Source organism: Anser anser, assembly GCF_964211835.1.
Source record: "Anser anser genome assembly, chromosome: 10".
NCBI classification, from domain to species: domain Eukaryota; kingdom Metazoa; phylum Chordata; class Aves; order Anseriformes; family Anatidae; genus Anser; species Anser anser.
In genome coordinates this window covers 22,206,643-22,229,829 of record NC_139730.1, presented here as the reverse complement: position 1 = coordinate 22,229,829, position 23,187 = coordinate 22,206,643, and the positions used below count along the sequence as shown (strand labels likewise).

Here is a 23,187-nt window from a genome sequence, read left to right as displayed (position 1 = left end):
CATGTAAGTCGCACACAGAGCAGTAATGAAAAGCAGTCCAGTCACTTCTGAATTTTGTATGCTGTCATAATTACAATTATATACTTTGCATTATACAAGTGAAATTTGAATAAATAGGATCCTTACTGGTAAGGATATTATAGACAGCCTGCATTAATGTACTTTTCTTTCTTTCCCTATGTACCTACAACATCTCTCCTAATAGATTTGACAAAACTGGCAACATTTTTGTTTTTTCATTAATAAAAGTTTCTGTTATTAAAAAGTTTGAAAATTGAATAATACAGAGCTTAGGTCTGCTGTCCTTATATAGTAAATGATGTGGCTAATCCTCAGTCTTCAAAGCAGTTCTATGTTTGAATATCCGTCGATATGCATATGTGCTTTAGATGCATTTGCCCAGGCATTCAAGACAGAAAGATTTGTCCTTTGTAACTACATTCCTTCTCTTTCAAAGCACGGATGTTACTACCATTTTATTTCTGCTGTCCAGTACAGACAGATTATTCCATTGTTCCAGTTTGAAAAAAGAAAAAAAATTTGCTTTTCCTTTTATATTTTAGATGTGCAAATTTGGTAATACTATATATGTCTGAGTGGCGTCATGCAGATGGGTTCTCATTTCCTCTCCTTGTTATGACTGAGAATGTCTGAAGCCGGTGATTCTCCTTGGCTGGGGTTTTTCCGGTAGTTTCTTTTTTTCCAAACACAGGAGTATGGTGTTAAGGTGCTGGTGGGTCTCCAATCAGTCTGTACTTTGTAAGATAATCCTTTGATCCCTGGAATAAGGTACCTGTCCCATTGTGAAGACAGTTATAATGTTGTATTTCTCAGCTTCTGTCTTAATTCTAATATTTGGCACAGTTACTATGTAAACGAGACTAGAACTTCGTAATTTCATTTTTTCAAGTCTTGTAAAAAGTAATGTCACTTCTGTTATTGTTCTAAAAACTTAAACTGTTGGCAAACTGCAGGAGAGTTGTTTTATAACGGAAGATGTTGTTTATAATGGACCACATAACAGAGGGATGCTACTAGTGGGCTTAATACACAGCAAAGGTGGTATAATGTAGGGATCTGAAGCTTTTTGGAATTAAGTGACAGAGATGCTGCACAGACCAACTAGCTGTTACCATGGAGAAGGGAGGACCCTCACTTCTTCTCTTACCATAGTGATCTGTGGTAGTTCACTTCAGCAGTTGAAAAGATTATGTTGTATTTTCTGAAAAATGGTTCAATTTACGTTTGCTCCCAACTCTATTATTTTACCCCTCAGGACACAAAACACCCTTTAATAGCTTGCATAATGGATTTCATGCTCAGTAGTTTTTGAGATGACTCTGTGGTCATTCATTTGAGGGACTTCCTCTCCGGTAAGGATGTGTTCTCAGTGAGATGCACACCATCAGTTTCTTTGGATTTCTCCTTCTGAACTACACCCTGTCACTGTTGATGGGAAGGTGTTAAATAGCAGTGTCCATCTCATCCATTTTAAGTGTGAGCAAGTTTTATTCTATCCATATACAATGATATTGGCAACAGGCATCTGTTGGATACGACTATAAGTTTATAATCACACACAGGTTAATTTGTTTCTCTTCATCGTAATCTATCCTAGGACTTTTCTATAACATGATGTTCTGAGATTGGGGCTCCCTTTCTGGTCTTTCTTTCTCCTCCTGTGAGGAATGAGATGGATTACCAGATCTATACCTGTGGAAGCTGAACTGATGTTTGGCTGTTAAGATGACCAGAGATTCTTGCTGGAGCTCTTTTTTGTATCGTCCCCTCCCTCTGTACACTTGCAACGGGCTTGAACCTGTTTATGCTTGGCAGGGTATTCTTGGTGCCTTCTTGTAAAGGTGTCTGTCTTTGATACAGTGAAGCAGAACAAGAGCAGAATAACTGATATCTTACCTTCCTGGTTCTCCAGTCTCTCAACAGGCATTTTATGTAATGCCAAGAAGATAGCAATGATGAGCTTATCAAAACTATTTTCAATTTGCACAAAGTTCAAAATGATGATCTTTGGCTTCACAAAAAGGGAATGGATTTATACTTCCTGACTTTCAGGATTCCTGTTTCTAGGTCTTACTGCTTTTAGATCGGATACCTTAAATTTTAAATTTGCTGTGGCACAGAAACATTTCCAGAGCTAAGTACTTTTCCTGGAGAACCAAGACACCTCATGAGGTCTGTGAGTTGTAGCAGCAGTTCATTTGGCGTTAGACTTCCCAGTAAACATGCTGGAATCAATCTGAGATGGTCTTTCTGCTGCAGGACTGTGTTTAGACAATCAGGCTCCCTAAATACCCTAGATGAATACCCTAGATAATGGTCTCATTCTGTTTCACTGAATAATTATTGGATCAAAATCTATCATAAGACGATGAGAGTCTGAGTGTAGCCTACTGGAGCTCCATGCGATTTTTTGTAGGGTATGATCATTACAGAGATCCACACAAATGGTTTTGCATTTGGAAAAGTGGCTCAGCAGTTTCTGTTCACATGGGGGACTTCCATGCTACTTCAGATTTTGACTGTGTGTGTGGGGAGGTGTTATTTCTTGCATGGCCATCACAGGCTTACAACCACTTAAGACAGGAATGGAAGTTACTAGTTGCAGGAATCCTTCAAGATGTTGTACACATGTATGTTCCATTTTGTCCTTCAGAGTCTTTCTGAATCTTTCTTGGATCTTTGTTTCCAAATGTTTCTTTGGAGAGAGGCCTGAGGTAGTGCCTGGTTCACTTCACCCTGATGTGCTCAACATGGGCAAAGAATTCACCTAAGTGACTGGGCACAGCACATCTCTGAGAACCCCTGCCTGGGGTAAGCAGTTCTCTTTTAATGGCTGGAGTCTTTCTGTTGATACAATAAGTAAGTTTTGTATTCTTAGTTTGTGCTTTGTTTCTCTTTAATATGCTTGTAAAACCTCTGGGAAATAGCTGCAAATACATAGTTCGGTGTGAAAGTCATGTTTGTGTTTTTTTGGTGGACTTCATAACAGGCTAAAGAATTAAGTGAGAAATGTATTAACATGTTTGTTAGAACAATAGCATTTTTTGCATAATTTGTCGCAATAAATACTGTATACAATATAAGAATAGAGCCAGATCCTACAAAAAAAGTATATCATGCCGAAAGAATAGCTAGGAGAGATAGCAGAAGGACTCACTACCAATTTTGCGTTCAAAATTTTGTACTGTAGCCTACCTGTGGAAGGCTAATATGGTTCAGGTATGCATGTGTAGTTACCAGATGCTTATTTGGACTGAGCAGTTCTGCAATATTAGACATCATGTGGTGATGCAGGTTGACCATGTCTGGCATAGCGCAGGGCTAAGAGGATGATCTCTGAATTGCACAGCTAACTTCCTGATGATTTCTTTTCCTTAGTATTCCTCTCAGTGGACTATACAGTAATGTAGTAATACCTGAGTCCTTTTCCTTACAAACATCTCTCCCCATCCTCACAACAGCCACCATAAACAAACTAATTCTGCAGATTATGGATTCCTTGAGTTCTTTTTGGTGTTCACAGTAGCTTCCTTTGGGTTTGCCTAAAAGTATTCATAGTGAGTTTATATGGAGAATGAACACTTATTCATATTGGTTCCCCTGAATGTTTCAGGTGTTTAAGAAGCTTTGAATTAAACTACAAGCATTCTTAAAAAAAAAAAATCATTTAAATCCCTTTATTTTTTTTCTTGGCTTTCTCTGTTTAAGAACTCTGAAGTATAAAAAGGGTGATCACTACAATTTACAATTTGTGAATACAAATATTTAAACTTGTATTTTTTTATTCTTGTTAAAATTAGATTATTTTATTCTTTACAACTCCAGCCTAACTGAAAGTTTTTGCTGTTCATCACATTATGTTTGGATCTGAAAGCTTTTCTCTAAAAGATAAGTAGTACTGGCAGCTTTGAAAACATTTTTGTAATCATCTGTCATAGCTCTTCTGACATGCTATTTTAGGGTTATTATGTCTTAAAACAAATGTTCAAAATATGTAGCTAGAATTTTTGACTATGAAAGTATGCCCAAAAAAGGAAAACTAAAGTAATGTCCTTTTGCTGATCTTTCCCCAAAACCTTGTAAAATGCATATTAGAGAAATGAGGAAAGGTGAGAGGATTCAGTCTGGAATTGATTACTGAACTGGCAAAAACTGAATTGGGCTTTGAAATTTTATTCCACTGCTATTTTGTAATTCTCTTAGCTTTTTTTTTTTTTTTAATGACTCAAATGACCATTTGCAGACCTCTTAAGTGTTGCACTCTTTGGCACTTAGAATGAACGGGAGAGGTTTTCTTCTACTAATAACAGATGCCAATATTTTCCTGATTTGTCCAGCTTCAAACTAAAAGATCCTATTTTTTTCAGCCTTTTTGGCCTTTTCTATTTTTAAAAATATTTATGTTCAGCAAAACACTAAATTATTGCTTTTGTTTTACGAGGTCCTGAGTGTCTGGAAACACTAGTCCTGCTTTGATTGTGGTTTATATAGTAAGGAGTTTGATTTGACAAAAGCTTTTTGCATAGATTAAGAGTTTATTGCTTTATTTTTTTCTCTATGACTATAGAGAAGATGGTGTTTTGAGGAAAGACAGAATTATTGTGGGTATTTGCTTGAAACACAGAGTGAAATGTAGGGGGCAGATACGTCCACGGAAGTCTTGATGATAGATAGACAGCTTTGTTGATACTTTTGGGTTTTCTTTGATCCAAATTCTTAGCTTATGAGACAACAACATTTATTTTTCAGTTTCACATTAACTGTTATGTTTTCACTCATGGATTCCAACTCCCCAACAGCTTTAGACTGCCTGGTCGTGCTATAAGAGAAATGAAAAGAATAACTTTATCACGGTCAGAGTATCACTAGTACTCTCCTAATGCTTTTCCCGTTTCTTTTGGAATAGAGGACCTACTTCAATGGTTTGTAGGAGGCTGATGGGCCTCAGATATCTTTGGGGAATTAATAATAAACCACAGAAAATATAGCCTGTTTTGGAAACTTAGGAGAAGACTGTTTTGTCTTATGGAACTGATGCTTTCTCCTGTAAATTTGGATCCTGTTCTCTTGATGTATTAGAGTAGGTTTGTTCAAAGTAATAGGAGGAACTATATACATAATATAAATGAAAACATACCCAAATAAATAAAATGCACGGAGCTTTTTTATTTCCTCACCAGAAAAGGAATAAAAAGCCATTCTACATAATTTTCTGACTGTTTAAGTACTGCAACACTATCATTTTGTAAGAGCTCATGAAAATGTGTTTTGCTTATTGCTACTTTATAATAGAATCTCAGTTGTAACAGATAGTAGTGGCACTTGTGCAGAAAGATCACTGCTATAAACAGATAAGAGATTTCAGAATTGATCTGCATGTATTTAACATGAAGCTAGTTAAAAGCTATAAAACAATTGGAACTCATCAGGTGTTTCTTACAGAACTCAAGTTTAATTTTTGAGTATATCCTCCAAGTACTGTAGACAGGGGAAATGCTAGTCAGTTGGGAACTTGATTTAAAAGAACGCTTACTTTTCAGTAAGCAAAGAATTTTTACAGCCAGGAGGAGCAAAGAAGCTTTGAAAAAGTCATGCCAAACAGAAAAGAACAACTGTAGAGGCTGCAGGGAGGGGTATGGGTACACAGCACAATGCTGGGGATCGGCTGACTGGCCTGTGCAGATCATTCTAACTTGTACTGCTTGTAAATATGGGTCAGCACATTAGCAGCTAATTAGGGTACCTCTACTTGGCACTGTATTGTGTTGTCCCTTACAAAAAGTAATGGATGGTTTATGTTGAGCTATGAATGTCTTATTCAAGAGCCCATTAATTTCCTCTGTGGAAATACTTAAAGTATTTGGTATTTCACATGTATAAATACTCGTTTTCTGTTTACTTCAGCTGCTGTGTCCAACTCTGAGTCTATTCTAAGTAAATGTGAATGCTTTGGTGATGCTTGCTTTCCAGGCAGACTGTTCTTTGGAATTTTACATTATAAAGGGAGAAGATGTTATGAAATGGGTTTCATAAGAACTTCAGACATTGACTTTTATTTATGTTGAAGCCACATGTTTACAAACAGTTTCCTTGGTAACATAATTTTAATGTATGAATACCTGCTTAGGGCTTACCTTGAAATTCTATCCCCACCCATGACAGACTTGGGGAAGATATTAGGTGACTTGTGGCAAAAGTGCATGTAGATAGGAAGGAGCAAAAAAAAAATAGTGTTTCAGGCACCTGTTTCTACTGAATGTACTGAAGTCCGGGCTTGCTCATCTCCCATAAGACTTCTAGCAATGCAACTTATCTTTGTCAGCTGGAGAAAACCATAGAGAAACAGTGCTCTGTTTTTTCTGTGTCACACATGGCGTTATGTTCCATGAAAAAGATCGCTGCTTTTTCTTATTCAACAAGTATTGTGTGGTCTCTTGACCTTGTCAGATATAGATGGAACTCTACTAGAAGCAAGTGAATGGCTCTTTTAATGGTGACATGCTGAGATGTGTAACTGTTGATCTCTATTCTCTTCTATATAAAGAAAGGTTTACTTTAGAGTTTGTAAATGGAAAAAAAAAACCACACACAAAAAAGTTATAAAACAAATACAATGTTTTTAAGGAGTTCTGCTTCATGAGTATTTTCTGAGGCTCTGACAGTATGGCTTAACACTCAGTGCATAAAGAATTACTTGTAACCTTTGTAATCTAAGCTACTTTAAAATAGATAAGACCCAAGCAATTTCTCTGATGGAGATAAAATAAGATTTGCAATGAAAAGGACAATATTATGCTGTCATCAAGAGCGTAGTACATGAATGTGATTCTGTTCATCAAGATTCTGTCACCATGATCTCTTACAGATGAATTTAAAGTTTATTTTTTATCAGCTCTCCATATAAACAATGATCAGTGCTTTTAATACCATTAGACCATGCAGACTGACTCTAGGACTTTTTGGAAATATATTACAATGCCTTCTGCATCAACTAGTGGAGAAGATGGGAAAAGTTCTGCTACACTGTTCACTTACAATCATATTGTAGTACTTAACCTGCTTCTTAGGTGGCTCATTTAGTTTTACACTTTCTGATTTAGGTTTATATTGCTGTCTGTAAGTTGTCTGTGGCACAAACTGCTGATGTTCCTATTCCTGTGAAAGAAGCATCAGGTTCCTTTCCATGGTAATCCTCATAATTTTAGGGAATAATATTAGGGGCTTTCTAGGAAAGAAGCAGGAACATGTTACTTGGAACAGTGACTTGGACTGCCTGGAGTTCAGCTGCTTCTGTGGAAACTGGTTGAGATCTTATTCATTGCTGTTTGATCAGGGAGATAGATAACGTTGTTAAGCTCTAAAATAATCCTTCCCTTCTCCCTCTTCATCCCCACTATCGTCCTCCCCAGTGTGGTTTTTTTTTTTTAATTGCTGCACAAATTAAGTGAATGTTTCCTGTGTAAAGCCACTGTAGTTAGTGATTTGTAATTTTATGACTTAGATGCATCTATATGAGCAACCAAATGCATGTACATGAACACATTTTTACATGAACTTAAGATATGTGGAATTGCCATGCAAAATACTTGCCTATATAGAAAACATATTTGTTTTAAGGAAGTGATCTTTAGGATTTGTGGCTTCAGTGGGCAGCATTTCCATATCCTGAGAAAGGTTTACTTGCTTGAGTGACCATAATTGTTATCGCAGGTTTAATTCTTAGAGTTGTAGCACCAAACTTGTGCATGTAAAAGTCTTACGTTGATTCTTTTTGCTGTTAACTCAAAAGGCCTTGAAAGAGAAAGCTTTTTCATAGACGTAAAGTAAAAGGTTTTAGGATTGTTTTTCTTTATGGAAAGATCAGGCTACTTTAGTGGTCCTTTAAAAGCCTTGTTTGAAACGTTTCTCAAGCTGGAGTCTTTAGAAATAATAAAAAAAAAAAAACAGGGCTTTATAAATCACAGAGATATATTACTGTTTGCAAATCATATTCATACAAAGCCAGATGAATTTTCTTTGCTTAAGAGTTCTCTCCTTTTTTCTACCCATAAGAAAATAATTTCAGTACCAAGTATGGAACCACAACTTCAAATTACCTGAATCTGTCATGGAAGCACGTTGCTAGCAAGTAGTTGGAATTTTTAATGCTGCTTGTTTTTTTCCTTTTGAGTGTTGTCTATTACATATCATGGTGACTTTCCTTCTAAGGACGTCTTCATACTGATTAACTGGAACACCTGAATTTGTTTTGAGCACAACTTGGTAGCCAAGCTCTTCTTGGGATTAATACTCTTTAATCATTGATTTCATACTTAGTAGATAAACAGTAGATTGTCTAGGCAGTGTCATTTATATATGAGAGTCAACTATGATATATAGTGTTCGTTTGGAGTATAAAACTCTGAAGACCGTGGATCTAAGATTCCATTTAGATTGCTAGTAAAGATTAAAACTTCCATCTTGATCAACTTGTATCTTGACCTAAGCTTTGTTCTACAAATTAGCTGGAGAAATAATACTGCAGATAATTACATTTCCTACAACTGTTTTCTTTAAAGATTATCCAAATGCATTAGCGCACCTGTAAAACTAAATAAAATTAAGTAAAATATGCTGCAACTAATATACATTTCCCCACTTAAGATAAAGTACAGAAGACAATAGAAATGGAAAACGAGTGCATTCTGGCTCTAGATGAAAATGCTGCTGTTGAACTCTTTCCAGAACAACATGTACTTGGATCAGTATTAAAGAGAAGTATTGTGAATGTCTAGGCCAAATGACCTAGCACATTGATAGTGTAGGGCATATTTTGCAGTTACACAAATACCTAAATTGTGTTTCAGTCCATAAAACGAGTACATCAAAATCTAAGCTAAAAGCAAACAAACCTGCCTCTCCTAAGTATTTTTGTTCTTAGATTGACTCCAGTAGCTCAGTACTGCTATATCACTGTTGCAGAGAAACACTCTAACTCTTAATGACTTTAGGAAACTAGATATGTGAAATGCTCCTCTATTTAATGTCAAAGAACCCCTCCAAGCCGCATTTTTACCCAATGTGCCTTTAGGTAAAAATATAAATGGGCTTCCACTTTATTTCAGTCCTTCAAGTTAAAGTAATATTTATTGATGAACAGGGCTTTTCCCTCCATTATAACAAATGCTGTATAGATTGTTGCAAGCTCTGGACAGGAAATATTGTTCAAGGAAGTGGAAGAAAAAAGCCTATTGTCTCAATACACTTTTGTCTCACTTTTAATTTATCACCATCTTTCACGCTGCTTTATTGCATCTATTTTCCCACTACCTGATTGTTTTGTGCTTAGTTCACAAATTTATGTCAGGCTCTGCGTGAAACTGTTGAACTAAATGGGTAAGACTTAATTTGGTAAGAAATTTGATTAGTGTAGTATGCCTGAGTCTATTGTACTTAGATTGAGTAGACGTATACTTATTCTTTCCATCGTGACCTTTGTGGTTTGCAACTTTTAGATGAGGATTTGCATCAGTGGAATGAAAAGGAATTTAATTCAGGAATCTGACTTTGAAAATCCCTTTTTTAGCTGCTAACAGACCTTCATCTCCTAAATTAGTTATTAACCTGTTTGTGAAAGATATACTTAAAAAAATAGTTACATAATTCCATCTGTTGTACAAAATAAGGCATGTCAGGGATGAGAATAAAGTAAAATTAGTGTGTCAAAGGGAACATTTTCATGTTAATTTACAGTGAGACTAACTTGTAAGTCCATCAGGTTTCACCTGTTACTTCTGAACTTGGAGTCAATCTTAGCAGACTTACAGGATTTGATGATAAGTAATGATAAAGTTCATTCAGGAAGACTAAAAGAGTTTTAGCTTTATTTCTCTTTCCTTTCCTTTTGTTTTCCTCCTTTTACATTAGTTTGGAGAGAAGGGATGAATGATTCTGTTAGCGTAGCAACCACATAACCACCAAGTGATTATATGAAGGTGCTTTATTCAGCGCTGGAAGCCGGGGCAGGTGCCCAAATCTGGCTTCAAGTCCCGTTACTTCCCAGCCATTATTTATACATACAATATTGCGTCAGGTATACATATTCATTACAGGTTGCAACATCAGCCTCGCTTTTCATTCTAATTAGCTCCCCTCCCCTTTGCACATGCGTGGCGCACTCTGGTGGTCGTCCAGGTGGTCGTCCAGATGAAGTAAGGAGTCTTCCTCTCCGCTAAACTCTTTCACCTTTCTCACTCGACGCATGCTCCCTCCGCTCCTTGGTTCTACTTCAACTCATTTCATCATCTCCAGGCCCTTATCCAAGGTCAGGTTGTACCTATTCCCTCCCAGGGTTCCCCTTCAACGATTCCTTTAAATGTTCAGTGTACTCCCTAGGTTTCCAGTATACATAGATTACTTGATAATGTAAGTACATTTAATAATATTTAATTATACCGTATGATCCATCACCTGAGAAACATTAATAGAACATCCATTCGATTCTCCCCAACACTAACATTTCCCCCCTTTGAAAATACTTCACTCATACCAAGAGCAAGTATTTTCATTACTATTAAAACATAATTATATACATCCTGTTTACCGGTAACATGCATATTCGGGTTCGGTTCAGGAGACTCATAAGGTTTTCCATACATGATTTCATAGGGACTTACTGACATCCCACTTCTTGGCTTTATTCTAATTCTTAGCAAAGCTATCGGTAAGGCCTGTGGCCACTGTATCTTAGCCTCCTGACAGATTTTGCTTAATTGTCCTTTTAAAGTTTGGTTCATCCTCTCTACTTGACCACTAGATTGAGGCCTCCATGGGGTATGTAAGTTCCAGGTAATTCCTAGTAACCTACTAACCTCTTTAACCACATTGGCAATGAAATGTGGTCCCCTGTCTGAAGAAATACCCAATGGTACACCAAATCTAGGGACTATTTCCCATAGTAACCATTTTACCGTTTCTTTAGCTTGGTTGGTTCGACAGGGAAGGGCCTCTGGCCATCCTGAAAAAGTATCAACCCCTACCAATAGGTATTTATAACCTCTTGCTTTAGGCAGTTCCACGAAATCTATTTGCCAGTAATCTCCAGGCTCTAATCCAGCTCTAATTCTCCCCATCTCAGCATGTTTCCTTGCTACCAGGTTATTCTTTAAGCAAAGCTCACATTTTGACATTACTGACTTTGCCATTGTTAACATGTGTACCGAGATGACACCTCGTTTCAAATAGGTCACCATTGCTTCTGCACCCCAGTGACATTCATTATGTTATATTTGTAAGATTTCTCGCATTACTATAGGAGGCACTATAAGTTGTCCTGTCGCAGTCACATACCATCCATCAGGATTCTTCTGGGCCTTCATCAAATTTGCAAGTCTCTCATCTTCCACGGAATACCTTGGGTTTTTAGGTAATTTAAAACAAGAGAGGCCTACCTTCGATGGAATTAGAGCCATTACTTTCCGTACTTCACGCGCGACCTTCCGGGCCGTCAAATCTGCCAATCTGTTACCTTCTGCAATCTCTGACATCCCTCCTTGATGAGCTTTACAATGCATTATGGCCACCTGTTGGGGTTTCTGTACAGCTGTTATTAATTTCAATATTTCTTCCTGATATTTTATATTAGTCCCTTGTGAGGATAGCATTCCCCTTTCTTTCCATAATGCCCCATGTACGTGGACTACCCCGAATGCATATTTTGAATCTGTCCAAATATTCACATTCTTACCCTCGCTTAGTTCCAGGGCCCGCGTCAGGGCGACTATTTCTGCTCGTTGGGCTGAAGTCCCCGGAGGTAGGGAATTTGCCTCGATCACTACCTTTGATGTAGTTACTGCGTATCCTGCATAACGAGTCCCATTTTCCACGAAGCTGCTTCCATCCGTGAAAAGTTCCCAATCTGGTCTCTCCAGAGGCTGATCTTTTAAGTCTGTTCTGCTGGCATAGGTATGTTCGATGATCTCCACGCAATCATGACTGAGGTCTCCTTCCTCCGCAGTTGTTCCTAGAAACACTGCTGGGTTCAATAGGTTAGTAGTTCTTAAGATTACATCATCTTGCTCAGTTAGTATAGCTTGATATTTCATCATTCGGCTGGGCGATAGCCAATGGCCCCCCTTTTGCTCCAATACCGTAGTCACCATATGTGGCACGAACACTTCAATTCGTTTCCCTAATGTGAGCTTCCTGGCTTCCTGTATTAAAAGGACTGTGGCTGCCACGGCCCTTAAACACGAGGGCCATCCGGCGCTTACCGCATCCAATTGTTTAGAAAAATACCCCACAGGTCTTTTCCAGCTCCCAAGTCGCTGGGTCAATACTCCTAATGCCAATCGTTGTCTCTCATGCACAAACAGCTGAAAGTCCTTTGATAAGTCCGGCAAGCCCAAGGCAGGCGCCTTTATCAGGGCTTCTTTTAGTTTCTTAAAGGCCTCTTGTTGTGGCTTTCCCCAGGTAAATGTACAGGCCTTTTGGGTTTCATAGAGGGGCTTTGCTATGAGTCCATAGTCCATTACCCACAGTCTACACCACCCGGCCATACCTAGGAAAGCCCGTAGTTCATGCAGATTTCGCGGCTCGGGGATTTCACAAATAGCTTGTATTCGGTTAACTCCCAATTTTCTTTGTCCTTGAGAAATTTCACATCCCAAATAAATTACTGTTGTGCACGCGATTTGTGCCTTTTGTTTAGAGACCTTGTACCCATTTAGTCCCAATTGATTCAAAATATCAATAGTTACCTGAATACATTCTGACTCTCCTTCGGTAGCTATTAATATATCGTCCGCATATTGTAGCAGCAAGTATCGGTCCTTTGGTACCTGAATCTGTTCTTGGTTAATCCAGTCTTCTATTTCTTTAGCTAGTTGACTGCCGAAGAGGGTCGGGCTATTCTTGAATCCTTGAGGCAACCTTGTCCAGGTTAGTTGCATCTTTCGTCCGTTCCGTGGATTTTCCCATTCAAAAGCAAAAAGCTTTCTACTTTCCTTGTCAATGGGTATGCAGAAGAAGGCATCTTTTAAATCAATTACAGTAAACCACTTATATTTTTCTTTTACAGATGTTAACAATGTATAAGGATTAGCCACCACTGGGTGAATATCTTTTGTTATTTCGTTTATTGCCCTAAGGTCCTGCACTAGCCTGTATTCCCCATTAGGTTTCTTTACTGGGAAAATTGGGGTATTATATTCAGATTTGCATTCCTCCAGAATGTGGTAGCTAAGAAATTTATCTATAATCTATACTATCCCTAGCCTAGCTTCTAGCTTCAACGGGTACTGTTTAATCCGTACCGGTCGGGCCCCTTCCTTAAGTTCAATTTTTACTGGCTGGGCTACTTTTGATTTTCCAGGCACGTCCGTTTCCCAAATTGCAGGCATTACTGCATTTTCTACCTCTTTTGGGATATGAGGAACAGCCTTCTCTTTAATCATTAATATTTGTCCCACTTTTGATTCCGGGATTCTCATAATCAATTCTCCATCTTCAAACATTATAGTTTAGTTAGCAAATCCCGTCCCAAAAGAGGAATAGGGCATTCTGGTACATATAAAAATTCATGCGTAATTTCTTTACCTCCAAACTGTAAATCAAGGGGTTTTAAGAACGGCCGTATTTCCTCCTTCCCGGTGGCACCTACAATAGTAGTTTTCCTTTCCCCTATCTTACCACTTAATCTATTGAGTACTGAATATGTGGCCCCTGTATCAATTAAAAATTTTACTTCCTTATTTCCTATTTGAATTTTTTTACCAAAGGCTCTTTAGTTTCTTTCAATCTCTCTAAAAAGGCGGAAGGTGATTCCGCTTTTTCTTGCCTGACATTATACAATTTTGACCAATTTATGGTCCGGGGCATGGCATTCTGTACCCCGATTTGTACCCAATCTTGATATCTCTTCAGCCTCCTTATTCCATCCCCTGAGTTATAATCCCATTGGGGATCCTCGGTGGGGAAGTTTTGATCTAGATTTCCAAGCACTAATCCATTACGTATATCTTCTCGGGCTCTCTCTCTGGCTGCCCGTAATACCATGTCCTTTTCTGTTGAATCCATCAAAGTATCCAGGATCACCTGGAGATCATCCCAATCGGGATTTTGGGTTTTAATTATCATTTTCGTTATCCTAGCTACTTTATCTGGGTTTTCCCTGTAGGTGCCGGCTGCTTGCTTCCATATCATTAAATCCCCAGCTGAAAAAGGCACCTTGACATATACCGGTCCTTCTGTCCCCACTCCTTGCCTGAGGGGAGCGATTATTTTCCCTCCCTGTTCATTTATAGTTTCTCCTGCCCTTCGCTGTTGCCGGGTCCTATGTGACACGGGGAGACTAAAATCGGGGATTCTCCATCACTACTGCCATCTTCCTTTTCTCTTTTCCCTCCCTGTCCTGGCTCTTCCGGCGGAGCCGACGGCGCAACTTCCAGATCAATATTTCCATTATTATATTATTATATTATATTATTATATTATTATATACATTATTATATTATTATATTATTTCCCATAATACTTATTATTCTCTATTGCCTGATGCTGTATACAGCGTCCCTCCTTAGTACATGCACAACAACGTTCCTCAGTTTAAACTTCAAGCACCATTATTCCACAAGCATGCTGCCATTCAGGCTTTCGGCGCAAATAAAAGAATAATTCCACATACGGCAGTTCATCATATTTTCCTTCCCACTTACAAAATAGCATTATTGTAAAATTGTATTATATTGCAGTGTTCCATTCTCAGGCCAAGTTTCTTGGTCCTCTAGTTTATACTGTGGCCACCAAATGTTACAATAATCAATCAGCTTTCCTTTCCGCATTTCTTGACCAAAACCTCCCTCTTTCCAGTGTGCTAGCAAACACCCCAGCGGGGATGTCCGCGGGATAGGTACATCTTTTCCCAGAATTTCTTTAATCTTTTTCATTTTGAGCTTATGATACGGACCCAAAAGAGTCCGTGTGTTGCCGGAGCAGCAACACACTCTCCCGAAAGCTGCCGGAGCAGCAACACACTCTCCCGAAAGCTGCCGGAGCAGCAACACACTCTCCCGAAAGCTGCCGGAGCAGCAACACACTCTCCCGAAAGCTGCCGGAGCAGCAACACACTCTCCCGAAAGCTGCCGGAGCAGCAACACACTCTCCCGAAAGCTGCCGGAGCAGCAACACACTCTCCCGAAAGCTGCCGGAGCAGCAACACACTCTCCCGAAAGCTGCCGGAGCAGCAACACACTCTCCCGAAAGCTGCCGGAGCAGCAACACACTCTCCCGAAAGCTGCCGGAGCAGCAACACACTCTCCCGAAAGCTGCCGGAGCAGCAACACACTCTCCCGAAAGCTGCCGGAGCAGCAACACACTCTCCCGAAAGCTGCCGGAGCAGCAACACACTCTCCCGAAAGCTGCCGGAGCAGCAACACACTCTCTCGAAAGCTGCCGGAGCAGCAACACACTCTCCCGAAAGCTGCCGGAGCAGCAACACACTCTTCCGAAAGCTGCCGGAGCAGCAACACACTCTCTCGAAAGCTGCCGGAGCAGCAACACACTCTCCCGAAAGCTGCCGGAGCAGCAACACACTCTCTCGAAAGCTGCCGGAGCAGCAACACACTCTTCCGAAAGCTGCCGGAGCAGCAACACACTCTCCCGAAAGCTGCCGGAGCAGCAACACACTCTCCCGAAAGCTGCAGCAACACACTCTCCCGAAAGCTGCAGCAACACACTCTCCCGAAAGCTGCAGCCACAACACACTCTCCCGAAAGCTGCTGGAGCAACAACACACTCTCCCGAAAGCTGCAGCAACAACACACTCTCCCGAAAGCTGCAGCAACAACACACTCTCCCGAAAGCTGCCGGAGCAGCAACAGCACACTTTCCAGAAGCTGCCGGAGCAGCAGTGTGCTTTCCCAAAAGCTGCCGGAGCAGCAGCGTGCTTTTCGCTAAAAAGCTGCCGGAGCAGCAGCAGCACGCTTTCTACATACCAATAATACCTGGTGCTGACCCTTCAGCACAAACCAATACAGTTACCAATGCCGAACCTGCAGAGCTTTCGCTCTGTCTAACGGACGGCGCCTAGGCTTACCCCGGGAGCTCCCTGCCCAACCGAGCGTGGCTTTCGCCGCGTCTGACCGGCAGGCTTTCCCAACCAAATCGGTACCGAATACCCAAAGTTGAAAGCACCTTTGCTTACCACTCCAGTGGTACGTCGTGAGCAGCGGAGGTCGGTCGTGGTCGACTGCTCCCCGAGAATCCCTCGGTGCCGGCTGGAGCGAAACCGAGACACGATCCGCCTCAGCAGTGCCCACGCTGTCCCATCTGGGTCGCCAAAATGTTAGCGTAGCAACCACATAACCACCAAGTGATTATATGAAGGTGCTTTATTCAGCGCTGGAAGCCGGGGCAGGTGCCCAAATCTGGCTTCAAGTCCCGTTACTTCCCAGCCATTATTTATACATACAATATTGCGTCAGGTATACATATTCATTACAGGTTGCAACATCAGCCTCGCTTTTCATTCTAATTAGCTCCCCTCCCCTTTGCACATGCGTGGCGCACTCTGGTGGTCGTCCAGGTGGTCGTCCAGATGAAGTAAGGAGTCTTCCTCTCCGCTAAACTCTTTCACCTTTCTCACTCGACGCATGCTCCCTCCGCTCCTTGGTTCTACTTCAACTCATTTCATCATCTCCAGGCCCTTATCCAAGGTCAGGTTGTACCTATTCCCTCCCAGGGTTCCCCTTCAACGATTCCTTTAAATGTTCAGTGTACTCCCTAGGTTTCCAGTATACATAGATTACTTGATAATGTAAGTACATTTAATAATATTTAATTATACCGTATGATCCATCACCTGAGAAACATTAATAGAACATCCATTCGATTCTCCCCAACACTAACAATTCTAAATATTAAAAGCTGTGTTACTTGTGAAGTTTAAGAATGACTGCTTAAGAACTAAAAATACTCTAACATGCTAGGTTATCATCATATTTGTTTATATTATTTTGTACTAGTCTGATATCATACCCAACTAATGACTTAAATATTTTAAAAAGCTAGCAACTTTTGGAAGTGACGAGGTATCCTACAGGCCGGTTAGGTCAACTAGGCTAACCTGATGAATGAAAAAGAAGCCTTTATTCCGCATCAGCAGTGGAGGAGAATAAAACTGTGGAATTTTCACACATGCTATTCCTACCCATTGTCTTCAGCGTTAATCCCCGTTTTCGTTTTCCATTAATAATCTGAAGCAACCTTCCCTTCACTCAAGTGCAGCTTCTTAAAACACTCTGAGCTGTAGCCATGTGACCCTGAGAAATAGGAAACAAACCCTTCAGCCTTCACTGTTCTGAAGAGTCCCCTACCATTATGTGTGCATTTTGAAATATGACCTACTAATCGCTCTGTCAACAAACAGGATTTTGTTATTCTTTAATTTCAAGCACTTAAGCAATATTTTTGTTTTTCTTTATCCTGTTCCCTCAGTTATTCTCCTCAATTATTTTGTAGAGAAACAGTAAAAACAAGAAATCTTTATTTCTATTTAAGTTCAGTCTTAATGTTTTGTCATGTCTCAAAAGTCCAGATTATAGTCTTATATTTGTTATGTGCTTCTCTTAATGAAACTGCTTTCTGGAAAGTTTGGTGACCTTTCACTGTAACAATATTAACACAAGCAATATTACTCAAAGTTTGAGTGCTTCTAACTCAAAAGAGAAAAAGTTGCTTAGGTCAGAGTAGTAGCCATCTGTTTTAGGGTTGCAACTGATAAATCGTCATTTTTCCATAAGTGATGTGACACTTCTAGTATTTTCCAGGCAATGCAATACTGATTTCTAATTAAAATCATCTTTATATCCATGAATTGCAGTACTGTAGCCCTCTATTAAATCTGCAAGATTATTTCTTCCACAATAAATATTATATGTATCTTTGTGAAAGAGAAAAAAAATTCAGGTAGAATCAAAATTCTTGCTTGAGCAGTTAAATATGATTGTAAGAACTGCTGCTCTGGTTATATCCTGAACACAATAAACAGCTTCTAAAAATATCCCCTTTCTGAAGTGACTTTTGACTGTTTCTGGCTGGGGGTAAATTACAACAGTTTATTATAAGATTGACTCACAAATTTCTTGTTTAAGGTCTGACGCTTGTATATACTGCTACTTATTAGCTGCTAGCAAATGACCAGTGTTATTCTGCAGGCTGCCAAGAAAAAGGACAAGAAATTGCAAGTGTGTGTTTCGCTGGGTAGATATGGATGGTAGCGGAATGAGAGTTTGACTTTTGTATTGACAATAAGTGATCCCACTTATTGTATGGAGGTCATTATGAGCATATATTCTGGATTAGCAGATTAAGGGAATTCATATGTAGGGGCGTGAGAGTACTAGAAACTTATCTCCTGACATGGAGGTCCCCATTAGAGAACACAAGTAAGGGTTGATTACCCTGTTGGCACTTTCCACTGAGTGATTCGCAATAGGAGCTTGTTAGCATCTTGTTATTTTTCCTTATTGTAAAGTCCTACCCAATTCTTTAGGAGTCTTATCTTTTTTAAAAACCATCTCCCCCCTCCTTATTTCTTATAGAGTACAGATTTTGTTCAAGACACTGACTAATCATCTGTTGTCAGAGGGAGACTCAGGAAATTTTCCTGCAAAGACTAAACTGGGATTTGCATTTTGTTTTTGTCTTTCCCATTCATGTGAATGGAAGGGTTTTGCCCAATGTAAAGAGGGTATGTGATATTTCTAGAACTGAAGGTGACTTTAACAGTTCTGGTACCAATGGGAGAAGATACTGAAAGTTTTCACAGGTATGTTTGATATCCTTCTTTCTCCTCCTCCGGAGGATTTCTATTCAGTCTATTCAAGTGAATGAACAGAAACCTGTGTTTAGACTTAAAACAGTCCATTTGGAGTCATGGCATATATTCTAGAAGCTAGTTACATTTAAATTAATGTGTAGCATTCCATTTAATCTGCATTTATTTCATTCACTTATGTATTTTGATAAACAGAGGGAGATTGTTAGTTATTTAGTAAGCAATTAAGGATGTAGCAGCAGAACAATGGCATAGGTGAGATTTTAACCTTCATTTGGAGGGTTACAATAATCCATTTCATATTTGGGGTATCATTTATTATAAATGTAAAAGCTTATTTTGACTCATCTGTATGTTGAATTTAGAAAGATTTTTTTAACATCATGAATACATGGTAGCATATCCATGCTTTATAATTGCTTTTATATTTGTGTTGGGGATGCTTGTAGCTTGAATGAAACATTTGTATTTTTGTCAAAGTTGTTTGATGTTAAGGGGATGAATTTTAGGGAATATTATACCCTTTCTTGCTATGTGGGTATGTTTCCTAAAGCTCTGTTTAGACATTACATGGTATTTATTTCTAAACTCATGCATGACTTCACAAACAAATGTTTTGTGGGAAGAATATTAAGTTTAGGTCCTTGGACTTACTAAGCACAGAGGTTATGCCGGACATTACAGAGGCTCTTTTTGTAATAGTGTATTTAAAAGCTTATAAAACAGTGAAAATATTAGCTTGCTACCTTGAATAAAACTCATTCTTTTGTCTACAAGACAAAAAGGGTAATTTGCCTAACTTTATACAGTTATTAAATTAATGCAAATACTTCTAACAGTGGGACAAATATTTATACTAAACCAGCATTCATTTCTTTAGTGTCTTACTAGAATTTTATAGGCATTACAATTTTTCCAGGTAAGGGTAGTCTAAAAATATCAGAATCTGCATATATTTCAGTCTTTTTTTGTGAATGAAAGTACCATATAGGCCATTTTGCGTTTAATAGTTTTGCCTAGCAGTCTGATTTTTGACTGCTGTTGTGATCTGTTTTATGTAACTTATGGCAAGTTTACATATTTTTCATGACTGTTAATATTAATTCTATACTAGGAAAAGGTTTAAGAGTCCTTTGCAAGGAAACATCCAGTACTATGTGGTCATCGTGACAGCTTATCAGGAAATGGAAAAGGAGAAAAATAAAATCTGTTTAGAAAAATATCTACCCATGTTTTAGTACTTAATTCTCCTGATAGTGTGAATGGCTGGAAATGTATTCATGTTTAGTTTAATTTAAAAGAGTTCATGAAATGAGGAGCTGAAATCAAAGACTTCAAACACTAATCTTTATTTAAAAAAATGAAACCGTAGAGTAGCCAAACTCGTGTATTTAGCAAGAGGTTAGATGCAAATCCACTACCCTATTACCTGCAATCACCATGGTGCTTTGTGTTAAGTGACATATGAAATGCTACTTTATGTTGATGTTGCATTCCCTAACCTGCAAGAATTCATTGTTGATTCTTTGCTTTTCCATGGTAAAAGACTTAGCTTCCCATGTTCAATGTCTTTTGGGCTATAAATTAGTAAAACCATTTTACAAATGAATAGTCTAAAGAAAAAATAGGTTAGTCATATAAAAGAAATGGAGATAAAATATAGGAATTCTAGCTTGTAGTCAGCATGAGGTAGCTGTGAACAGACCCCATTACATGTACTATAATCCTACAGAGTCCTTAAGTGTTGACGGTTTAAAAAATTGTTTTCATAATTCACATTTGTTTTAAGCTGGTGTTAAAACAAGCCACTAATTAACTGAGGCTTATTTCTTTATGTTGACCAAATGACAGTTTCTTACACTTATATTCTTTTATACTATGACAAAAGAGACAACCAAAAGGGGTGTCACTGAGGAGTGATCCACTCATCTCTTTTGAACAACAACTCTCTGAAATCTTAGACTTATGGTTTTCTTTTACTGTAATTATTCAGTGCAAATTGTAATATTTGAGGGAAATGTTGTGATATGTTAACAGGTTGGCCATCACAGGCAAGTAGATAAATGATCATAGAATCATAGAATATCCCGACTTGGAAGGGACCCATAAGGATCATCAAGTCCAACTCCTGGCACCACGCAGGTCTACCCAAAAGTTTAGACCATGTGACTAAGTGCACAGTCCAATCGCTTCTTAAATTCAGACAGGCTTGGTGCAGTGACTGCTTCACTGGGGAGCCTGTTCCAGTGTGCAACCACCCTCTCAGTGAAGAACCTCTTCCTGATGTCCAGCCTAAACTTCCCCTGCCTCAGCTTAACACCGTTCCTGCAGGTCCTATCACTGGTGTTTACAGAGAATAGGTCCCCTGCTCCTCCAATCCCCCTCGTGATGAAGTTGTAGACTGTGATGAGGTCTCCCCTCAGCCTCCTCTTCTCCAGGCTGAACAGGCCCAGTGACCTCAGCCGCTCCTCATATGTCTTCCCCTCTAGGCCCTTCCTTTTCCATCTTCGTAGTCCTCCTCTGGACACTCTCCAACAGTTTAATGTCCTTTTTGTACTGTGGTGCCCAGAACTGCACACAGTACTCGAGGTAAGGCTGCACCAGCGCAGAGTAGAGTGGGACAATCACTTCCCTCGACCGACTAACAATGCTGTGCTTGATGCATCCCAGGATACGGTTGGCCCTCCTGGCTGCCAGGGCACACTGCTGGCTCATATTCAAGTTGCTGTCAACCACAACCACCAGATCCTTCTCTGCGGGGCTGCTCTCCAGCATCTCGTCGCCCAGTCTGTACATATAGCCAGGGTTGTCCTGTCCCAGGTGCAGGACCCGGCACTTGCTTTTGTTAAACTTCATGTGGTTGGTGATTGCTCAGCTCTCCAATCTGTCCAGATCTCTCTGCAAGGCCCTTCCACACTCATCCGAGTCCACAACTCCTCCAATTTTGGTGTTGTCAGCAAATCTGCTCAGAACACCTTCTAGTCCTACATCCAAATCATTTATAAAAACACTGAAGAGGACTGGCCCTAAAATGGAGCCTTGAGGGACCCCACTAGTGACCATCCGCCAGCCAGATGTGGTCCCATTTACCACAACCCTTTGAGCCCTGCCCGTCAGCCAATTGCTCACCCATTGTATGATGGTTTTGTTAAGTTGTATGCTGGACATTTTGTCCAGTAGGATCCTATGGGAAACCATGTCAAAAGCTTTGCTGAAGTCCAAAAAGATCACATCAGCTGGTTTACCTTGATCGACTAGATGGGTGATCTTATAAAAGGAAATCAAATTTGTTAGGCAGGACCTACCCCTCATGAAACCATGTTGGCTGGGACCAATGACTGCATTTTCCCCCAGGTGCGCTTCAATAACTTCAAGGATCATCCTCTCCATAATTTTACCAGGCACTGACGTGAGACTGACAGGCCTGTAATTGCTAGTGTCTTCTTTCTTGTCTTTCTTGAAAATTGGCACAACATTTGCCAGCTTCCAGTCCACTGGGACCTCTCCAGATTCCCAAGATCGTTGAAAAATAATTGAGAGAGGTCCCGCGATGATGTCAGCCAGCTCTTTAAGCACCCTGGGATGAATCCCATCCAGACCCATGGACTTGTATGGATCCAGGTGGAGCAGCAAATCCCGCACACGTTCAGGGTCAGTTGGGAGTTTGTCATTCCCACCGTCATGGTCCTCCAGCTCAGGGTACCCTGGGTCCCGAAGCCCATCATCAGTGTTGAAGACAGAAGCGAAGAAGGCATTAAACATCTCTGCTTTGCCTATGTCACTGTCTGTGAGGAGACCTTCCCCATCAAGTAGCGGACCTATGTTTTCTTTGGTTCTCCTTTTTCTGTTCATATATGTAAAAAACCCTTTTTTATTGTCTCCCACAGACATGGCCAGCTTCAACTCTAGTTGGGCTTTGGCCACACAAATTTTCTCCCTACAAACATGAACAGCATCCCTGTATTCCTTCCTCGTTGCCTAACCCTACTTCCGGCAGCCGTACACTTTCTTTTTCCGCCTAAGCTCCAGTAGAAGATCCCTGGTCAGCCACGCCAGCCTTCTGCCCCGCCTGCCTGCCTTCCGATATTTTGGAATTGCCTGATCTTGTGCTTTTAGGAGGCAGTGCTTAAAGATTGACCAGCACTGATGGACGCCTATGCCTTCAAAAGCAGCTTCCCAGGGGACCTTGCTGACTAGTTCCCTGAGCAGCCTGAAGTCTGCTTTCCCCATATCCAGGGCTGAAGTTTTGGTGGCAGTTTTCCTTCTGTCACCATAAATTCTAAACTCAACCACTTCATGGTCACTATGACTGAGACGGCCGCCAATTGCCATGTCTCCCACAAGACCCTCTC

At 39.9% G+C, this 23,187-nt stretch overlaps 2 protein-coding genes across 3 annotated transcripts in view; one reads left to right on the top strand and one right to left on the bottom strand.

The window, feature by feature from the left end:
• FAM227B (family with sequence similarity 227 member B) overlaps nucleotides 1-23,187 on the top strand; it is a 240,997-nt gene that overhangs the window by 18,294 nt on the left and 199,516 nt on the right. The gene's annotated exons all lie outside the window — the stretch shown is intronic.
• Nucleotides 10,386-14,966, bottom strand: LOC310905000 (uncharacterized protein). The gene is made up of 2 exons (XM_083850475.1): nucleotides 12,759-14,966; nucleotides 10,386-12,646 (listed from the first exon to the last, which is right to left on the bottom strand). Exons 1-2 carry the CDS (start codon nucleotides 12,766-12,768, stop codon nucleotides 11,283-11,285), a joined length of 1,374 nt encoding a protein of 457 aa, XP_083706601.1. The 5' UTR covers nucleotides 12,769-14,966; the 3' UTR covers nucleotides 10,386-11,282.